The following is a 9,602-nucleotide window of genomic DNA, read 5'->3' as shown; positions in this document are numbered from 1 at the left end:
CATGATAATCTATACTATCAACGGTCTTGACTGCACATACATATTCCCGGAATTGATTATCACTATTTAACCACATGATTATCACTGTAGGGACTTTAACCGGGTAGAACTCACACCTAAAAGCTAGCCGTAAGAGAGAGGGTGCCGATTCCCTCCATGCCCTTATAACCCATCCACATTTTTCCCGATGTGGGATGATTTGCTTTTGCGTGGAACCCCAACAATCTCCCCCTCCACACGGAAGCAATATGGACAATCTCGCCCTTCCACGCGGCAGCAACGTGGGAACCAAAGATAACTACACCGGGGTTTCCGAGATCTTCCCCGAGGGGCATTTCCACCCTCGAAGGTAAACCGGGGTTACCATGCCCTGAGCTTTGATATCATTTGTGCGGAAAAATCTCCCCGTCGGACAACAAATCCAACACAGTCAAAGGAGAAATTAAACAACCACAAGAGAATCACAATAGAACAACAAATCCACATCTCGAGTGACATTTTCGCCCTCGGGTACAACTCAGCCCTAAAAGCTAGCTGTTAGAGCGTGGGTGCCTATTCCCTTATAACCCATCCACATCCACACAAAAGCAAATCATCCCACATCAGAAAAAACGAGTGGATGTGGATGGGTTATAAGGGAATGGGCACCCACGCTCTAACAGCTAGCTTTTAGGGGTGAGTTCTACCTAGTTAAAGTACCTACCTACGATCACCATTACTGTTAGAGAAGAAAATTACTACAAAACTACGACTAATGGAGTAAAATAAAACAAAAAGCTGAAATGATTTGAAAATGAGTGTAATCCAGTTTATTCGACCCGAGGCAGCTAGACATGAGAAAATAAACTTCACGACACAGATTGTCCATTTTCAACACCATGATGGAGATCAATTTGGTAGTGGAAAGCGATTAGTCTAACATTATTTTGTGGGTCAAAGGAATTTGCTAAGGGCCGTGGAGATGAGCCAATGTCATGGATGAGATTAGTGATTTTTGTTTCAGTGGTGTATTTTTCTTTTTCTCTCATTCCTAGAAACGCCAATGATTTGGCTGATCGTAGCCAAATCAGGAGCATCAAGCAATTCATTTTATATGTGACCAATACCAAGTGTATCGAGTCATGTTCTACAAGATCGACGTTCTTGATCTTGTGTACATTTGAGATGGGACCAAGACCAAGTGTATCGCCTCATGGTGTTCTACAAGATCAATGTTTTTGATCTTGTGTCAATTTGAGATGGGACCAAGACCAAGTGTAATGTTCTAGGGGAAGTGTATTCCTACTAGATCTCCTAAATAGTAAATTCACAAATGTAAATAGTGAATAAAGTAGGACAGGACAAATCCGTAAATAACAAAAGGCCAAAACCAAGTCCCCTAATAATCTTTTCTTTTTAACTGAATTAGACTGTGCATATTTCTTATAATAGTTTTTTCTTCATTAAGTAACTGTCTACAAAGTATTAAAGTTTTGGTCATGCGATTAGGAGTTTACATTGGTGAACAAGACACATCAAACCTCTCCATTTGAAACTCTACCCTCATTGTTTGTTTCTGATTGTTTGAAATGTAGTAAAAAATGTTTCTTAAATTGTCATTTTCACCCATCAATTCGGAGATGACAATGGAGAAAAGATGACAATGGAGGAAAGACAGAATGTCACGGTTTATTTTTTGTTCTTTTTTATTTTATTTTTATAAAATGAGAGGTGAGTATTGATCTCAAATGATGGAGTATAACAATCCCATCTTTCATAAGCCCACCATTGATGTTTCTTCAGTAACCAAGAAATGGAGTCTGCTCTAGTAGACAAGCCTCATGCTGTTTTAATTCCATACCCAGCACAAGGGCACATAAACCCCATGATGCAACTGGCCAAACTTCTACACTCCAAAGGCTTTTACATCACCTTTGTCCACACCGAGTTCAACCACAGTCGCATGTTGAAGTCTAGAGGTCTAGATTCTCTTAAGGGCTTGGATGATTTCCAGTTTGAAACCATACCAGATGGTTTGCCGCCCCCTGATCATGATGGAACACAAGATATAGCAGCACTGTGTGATTCTACTAGGAAAAACTGTGCTGTACCCTTTCGGAATCTCGTGACAAAGCTTAACAATTCTTTGAGAATACCCCATATCAGTTGCATAATTCCTGATGGGGTCATGAGCTTTGCTCTATGTGTTGCAGAAGAGCTAGATATTATGGTGCTGGTGTTCTATACCATGAGTGCTTGTGGTCTCATGGGCTACCTTAATTTTCATGAGCTTAAGAGAAGGGGTTATACTCCCCTCAAAGGTATCAGATTTCTGTTCAATCTTTTTTCTTTGTTGCTTTAAAAAAACATGGCATGTTCTTAATTCTTAGTTTGGTTTTCCTCTCCTTTCTGCTTGTCTTATAGATGAGAGTTACTTAACCAACGGCTATCTCGACACTCATATCGACTGGATACCAGGGATGAAGAATATACGTCTCAGGGATGTAACCAGTTTCGTTCGAACTACAGATCCTAATGAGACCATCTTCAATTTTAACATCGAGCAAGCAAAGAATAATTTGAGGGCTCGGGGCCTCATACTAAACACGTTTGATGAAATCGAACACGATGTTGTTGAGGCCATCAAATGCATGTTTCCTCGACTTTATACCATGGGTCCAATGTCTATACTGTGCAAAGATATGGCAGAAAGTGGGCTGAACTCAATTGCATCAAACCTATGGAAAGAAGATAGTGAGTGTTTAGACTGGTTGGACAGGAGAGATTTGGCTTCAGTTGTTTATGTAAATTTTGGAAGCATCACAGTCATGACAGCTGAACAATTGATAGAGTTCGCTTGGGGGCTCGCAAATAGCAAACATCCATTCTTGTGGATAATTCGTCCCGATCTTCTAATGGGTAAATCGGCAATTTTGCCCGAAGAATTCGTCAGTGAGACCAAAGGAAGGTGTTTGCTAGCCAGTTGGTGTTCACAAGAGAAAGTTCTCGTACACCCTTCGATCGGGGTGTTTCTAACACACTGCGGTTGGAATTCGATGCTGGAGAGCATATGTGGTGGTGTGTCTGTTCTGTGTTGGCCCTTCTTTGCTGAACAAGTGACAAATTGTCGATATGCTTGCACTGGGTGGGGGATTGGCATGGAGATCAACAATGATGTAAAGAGAGGGGAAGTTGAGGGTCTTATTAGGGAATTCATGGAAGGAGAAAAGGGGAAGGAGATGAGGAATAAGGCCTTGGAATGGAAGGAGGCTGCCGAAAAAGCTACTCAACAAGGAGGTTCTTCATACATGAATCTTGATAGACTTGTCAAGGATATTATTCAAGATAAATATGTACTTTAGCCGTAGGCATGAGCGTTTGAGAGAAATCAATCATTACAAAACATGCCTATGATCTAAAATATAGAAACTATAAACCATGTCTTCTTGGTTCTTAAGTTTGGTTTGAATATTGTATATGGAAGCCCTTGATTATTAAAAAATCAAATTATGTGTAATAATTTTTAATTAGAAACTTACTTTGAGTTCAAATAAGGAGTTTATAAGGTAGAGATTTTAGAGTGTCAGGGTGAGGAGAGTGACCAAAGATAAGCGGTGAAAAAGGCCATTCTTATATTTCTATCTTTGGGCGATTTAAATTGAAAAGTTGGGTTTAGTCAAAAGCCATTATAGGTGTCCCTCCACCACTGGAGCCAAGGCTTCTGTATAGTTGGTTGTCTCTCCTTCTGGACGTGGTTTCTTCTCAGCAACATCCATGAATTTGTTCCTCCCGAAACTTCTTAAGCTAGGATTCAAGAAACTGTTTAAAACTTCTACAGGAATCACTGTGTTGTTCTTTTCTGAGGATGAGGACCTGAGAGGTGCCACCCCTTTCCATGTTGCCTTGGTGCCCAAATGCTCCTATGGAAAGCTTTTATTGACGCCGGATGGGCGTGCGATCGATAATGGCGATGACGATCCGATAAAAAAATGACAAAATATAATTGTGGTGCTCAAAAGCTAACCCACATTGGAGGGAAACTCCAAGAAAGAAGTGTCAAAAACACATTTTCTCCACAAGAAAAGAACACTTTTCATTCAATATTATAATTGTCAAAAAACCAAGATCTTCTCCATTACATTGAGTTTAAATAGGCTAATAAGAGCCTTCACCTAACTTTGGAAACTAAAAACAAACAAAGAAAGTAGCAACTCTAATCGAGGTGTAAAGATCTTACACAATTTTGCATTGAAAAATTAAATAGAAAATAAAAGTTGTTTTAGATCTCATTCCTATTGGGTACTAATCAAAAAGTAATTTATTGCTATTTAGCTAGACTTCAGAAAGGAACCTGCTAAACTATTAAACTAAGAAAGGCTTGTTTCCTAAATCTAAATCCCACGGATTGGCACTTGTTGCCATGGTTGGTAACTTGGTAAAATAAAACTGATATCTTTTAGGTAATGATTCAAATGGCTACTTCCTAATACCGAATGATAAAATTGGAAAGCAAGATGCCCTGCATCAGACCCCCCTTCTTGAAAAAACTCGACAACGAGTTCCAATTTGGATTTCGCGTAAAGGATATGAGTTGCCATGGTATCATCACTTCTTGCGCCTACCTCGAACTGAAGTCCTTTCCAACGAATCAAATACTTCCATCGTGCTATTAATCTGGCATTTTTGGGTGAGCGATGGAACTTGATTCGACTTGAAAACTTGCTCTCGATATGCTCGTCGAATCGAGGTAGTTGAGGTAGAAAGAACCCATCACTATTCTCAACGGATGGGCAATCATCGAGGTGGGGCCAATCTTTCTCCTTCACATGATAGTTATGCTCGTTTACGTAGCCCTTTGACTCTTGGAAGCGTTCCCCCAAGGCCTCGAATTTACACTTAAGGTCTTGCAAAGCTCGCTCCATTTCGAGGCGCAACTCTCGTTCTTTATCTAATTGGCGTGTCAAATTTTCTACTTGACATTCCAATTTGCTATTGGTGATCTTGAGATCTTCCATTAGTGGATTTTGATGCTCACGAGAACGATGCCGAGTGATTCGATTCCTCCAGGCTCGTTGAATGACATATGTAGCCAATTTTATTCTCAAATAATTGTCACGGGCAATTTCGTGACGAACCCAACTTTGAATAATAGTGGCGAAAGTAACTTAACTTTGGTATTCCTTCTTAGCCTAGTACATTCGCCATGTCTTTTAAATTGTAAGGCATGCAGCTTTCCTTCTAGCAAAGTCCTTGGCTGTTTGGGCTTTTTGCTTATGCAGTTTTCTAGCATGAAAATCTATGGCCTGTTGATGAGTTACCGGTGCAAACATTTTCAAGAAACGACCGTATACCTCCTCCCAATCATTGAATGGTGGTTTTCTCAATTTGCGTCCCTCTTTTTCCATGAGTATCCATAAAGAATTGGCGCGATTGGCTACAGTATCCTTGGCATACCAAATCAAATCTTTCTGGCTCGGTCTGCATGGCTCGCAACACGCCTAGATAGCCTCCATCCAAGTAGTGCACTCGCACTCATAATCACCATAGAAGATAGGAATTTCACCAAGTTGCAATTGCTCTATAGATTAGAGAATCATCGCCTTCCTAGATCCGCAGTAGATAGAACTCCTGCAGAGCCTAGTTCTGATACTGAAATTCCACTAAGCAACCCAAGAGGGGGGTGAATTGGGTTTCTTTAAAAAAAAAACATTTAAGGATTTAAAAACGTACCTCACACTAGTTTTAGTTTAGTTTAAAAAGATTAAGAATGAGATTCCAATTCAAGAGTTAAGGCACTTACCGATAGAGAAGAGATGAAGAGACAAGAGGCTTGATACAAGGGTTTTTATAGTGGTTCGATCTTAAACCCAAGACCTACTCCACTCTTCTCAAGTTTCACTCATTGAGGATTCCACTAGTCTTCTTCCAAGGAACTTAAATACGGCGTTCCTTCCACCAAGTACAATCCGAGCGTCCAAGTTCCAAGGTCTTACATACGGTGCCCTTCGTTGCCAAGTACAATGTAGAGAAGAAAGGATGTAGCACACTTGCCTCTTAGTAGACTGATTACAAGTAAATAACACTCACTCTCACTCAAGAAAAGATGAACAAGTAAAAGCCCAAAGGTCTCTCAAGAACAATATAAAGTCAAGGCACAAGAGAGAAGGGGAGAGTGATTTCCTTGTTAGAATGATGTAAATACCCTTATAAATGCTCAAGGAAGGTTAGATTAATCATTGAGTGTTTTTCCAAAGGCCTCAAGGTTCATATATATAGGGGAGAGTGAAATATGATTGTCTCGGAGTTCCAAGTAGGCCATTTTCAGCAGGATATTCCTATCTTGTAAAATTCATATCTCCTTCGTTTGTTGTCAGATTTTGATGTTCTTATACTCTACGACTGAGAAAAATGAGAACTGTTAAAAATATTTTCAAAAATATTTAAAAATATTTTAAACAAGTTTTGATAGGATTTAGTTGCTAGTCCAGGTTGGCCTTCAGAACTCAATTTTGTTTTATTCTTATACCCTACAAATTTGAGCTAAAATGTAATGTCTATTTGCTTTTTCTCCAACATAGACTTGATTTACATTTGATATCTTGTTTCTATGTTGTTATGCTCTTATCATGGCATCTATATCTTGTTTATCTTGTATTCATGATAAGAAGTTAGGGGGAGCATCTATATTCATTGAATATCTTTCATGCTTTGTATTGTGTTTAACTGTTAATCCTTCCTTTTTGCTTATGCCAAAATGGGGAGAATTATGAAATTGATTAGATGTCCATAATTCATATGCATTCTATACTATAATTTGGTAAATCTAACTTATGCATATGTTGAGGTGGAGTTATAATCATTATCTTGTTTATCTAATCCTCATAAGAGCTTCCTCCCACCTATCTAATCAATTTAGTGTATTATCATAAAAAAAGGGGGAGATTGTTAGCCCAAGGGTTCTCATGGGTTCATTCAATCACCTTGTTTTGAAGATTAACAAACTCAAATTGATTAGTCGTTTATGGACTGATCGTTTGCCATGAGTGTTGTGCTATAGACAGGTAATCACATGTCAATCCATGCTAGCACACACCATTGATGGCCTATGCTTGAAGGTGGACCAAACACAATGTAAAGGAGCTAAACATACTTGGATCAATCATACCTTGGAGGATCAACCAAGGAGAAGCTCAACATTAGTTATCTCAAAGCAATGAACAAACAAAGGAAGATCAATGAAGGCCAAAGCTTGTGGATCAACAACTTGCAAAGGAGCTTGAACCAAATGGTGACATCATCCTTGGAAGATTTCAAGCAAAGAAGCTCAACCTTGAAGATTCCAAAGCAAGTCATGCACTAAAGAGAAGATCAAGCAATGGCTACCTCAAGAGTTCATTCAAGAGAGTGGTAAAAATGGTAGATTGTATTACCTATCTCTCTTGTGTTTTCTTTAGCCAATGCACATCTTAAAACCCCTAGAAATATATTTTTCAAAGAGACCAATAAGCTTAAAGAATGACATAAATGAAAAAGTGAATGGCCAGGGTGGTATACCAACATGTTAGGACCCATATGACATTCCATCAAAAATTGAATAACCCTATGACCCGTAGTTAATTTCACAAGAATAATATGGTAAAATAAAGCTCATGTAATACTTATCATGAATGAAATAGAGTAAATGTAAAGTTTAGCATGATAACCCTCCATTTTTTTGTTAAGATATGCAACATAAAGCACAATTGGTGGAAAAATGTTGGAATGAACAATGTAAGCATTTTACAATGATCCATACAAATGTAAAGATAGCAATAATTAGCTCTTCCCCTAAAGATTTGTCATTGGCCTTGGATAAAACCTATGAATTAAGGCATGACAAGACATAATTGGCCAAAAATATGACAGTGAATGCTTGGCCAATAAAACTTATCCTTGGAATAGATGATAACATATTAGCCCATCCAAGATAAGTCTAAACCCTAAGAGGATATAACATTACGGCTAAGGCTATGGGCTTTTTGTCTTATACGAGAAATGATAGATGATATCAAAATAAGAACACAAGATAAGCCCAAACAAAACACATATGGGGCAACAATGCTCTAAATGAGTGTATTTATCATATGTGGAATGATAACCACATTAAGGGACATATGATAAGCCACCAATGACAAATTTACCTATAAAGCTCCTCCTTTGAAAAGAATTATACAACTAGTGTGTTCAAAGGGATGTCCAAACATAGACTCCAAGGATCTTCAAATGAACAAGTTAAGATCAACCCTTGGGCTACAATGACACTTACACTCTAAGTGATGGTTTATCATAATTAAAATAATAACCATAATATAGCACTACATAATTAATAATCATAGCACAAAAGATAGGCAAATTTTGGCTCATGCTCCCCCTAAGTGATATCATTTTGTACAAGTTCAAATTTACTACCCTAAGTATATACACATAAGCTAGGGAGATCATACATATACCTATCCATGATTGAGATTATGGCACAAGGCCAAATGATTAAGTATTTTAATCAATGTGAAGGTACCGTTCCCTCAAGAAGGCATAAGTACCAGTTGAATAGCTTTTAATATTGAGTTTTGACATCTCAAACATGTAGATACTAACAAACGGGGGTACATGGTCCAAACATCTACATCTATATCCATTACCACAAATAAAAAGATGAGGCATTAAGCATAAAGTGCATAAGCCCATTTAAAACCAAAATGTGTGGGAGACAAGTGTTCTCAACATGATGTATAGTGTCCCACCACTATAGTGAGTTAAATGCCCAAATTCAATTAAGTGCAATGCATCAAAGTTTTATTGTAAATAAGTTTTAAGCATATAGACTTTGAAATTTTCAAAGAGATATTTATCAATTAAGCTCATATACACATAGATACATGGGAATCAATCAAAGATAACTCATGGTATCGATACTATATTTTTCAAAAGATTTTTAAATTATAGCACATACCCCTAAATCTAAGATAAGCAAGATATACTCATATTGGGGGTTTTGGAATGCAAATCATCTCGAGTCCTTCAAGGTTATCAACATCATCAAGTTCATCTTTTCTAACTCAAATAAACTTAGATGTTTTTTATTTCTTAACATTACATGCAAATCTTAAGTGTCATACTCTACCACAATAGTGATAAGTAGGAATAAATGAGCTAGAACTAGCATGCATGTGAGAAAAGTACTTCAAAAATTTGTTCTTGGAAGAAGCTTCTCCTTTAGAAAAGGGTTGGTATCCAAGATCAACTTTTTCTAGAGAAACAAGCTTGTTCTTAAGAATTTCATCTAATTTGCTCTTTACACATGAAAACTTTCTAAAAGATATATTTGCTTCCTTCCATTTCAAATCAAGTTTTTCATTTTCTTCTTTCAAACTTTTATTTTTCGAAATTAGTTTATCAACTTCTTCATTTAAACCTTTGTTTTTCATAATCAATTTTTCACTTGTTTTGACTTGCAAATCAAGTTCCTTCTTCAAATAACCAAAATCTCTGGCTATGTCTTGCAAAGATTTTTTCATTGTTTTGTTTTTAACAATTTGTAAATCTAAGTTTTCATGAAGTTTTTCACAGGCAACAATCAATTCATC

The 9,602-nt window shown here is 37.5% G+C and overlaps 1 protein-coding gene across 1 annotated transcript; it reads left to right on the top strand.

The window, feature by feature from the left end:
* The first annotated feature begins 1,658 nt into the window (after positions 1 to 1,658).
* LOC143885446 (7-deoxyloganetin glucosyltransferase-like) lies at positions 1,659 to 3,513 on the top strand. Its single transcript, XM_077389635.1, has 2 exons — positions 1,659 to 2,300; positions 2,404 to 3,513. The coding sequence occupies exons 1-2, from the start codon at positions 1,793 to 1,795 to the stop codon at positions 3,339 to 3,341; spliced, it is 1,446 nt and encodes a 481-aa protein (XP_077245750.1). The 5' UTR covers positions 1,659 to 1,792; the 3' UTR covers positions 3,342 to 3,513.
* The last annotated feature ends 6,089 nt before the right edge of the window (positions 3,514 to 9,602 follow it).

Source organism: Tasmannia lanceolata, unplaced genomic scaffold (assembly GCF_043159265.1).
Source record: "Tasmannia lanceolata isolate RefF3 unplaced genomic scaffold, GAP_Taslan_0.1 ptg000008l, whole genome shotgun sequence".
Classification (NCBI taxonomy): domain Eukaryota; kingdom Viridiplantae; phylum Streptophyta; class Magnoliopsida; order Canellales; family Winteraceae; genus Tasmannia; species Tasmannia lanceolata.
Note: the sequence above shows the minus strand (reverse complement) of the source record. Positions and strands in the feature narration are given on the sequence as shown.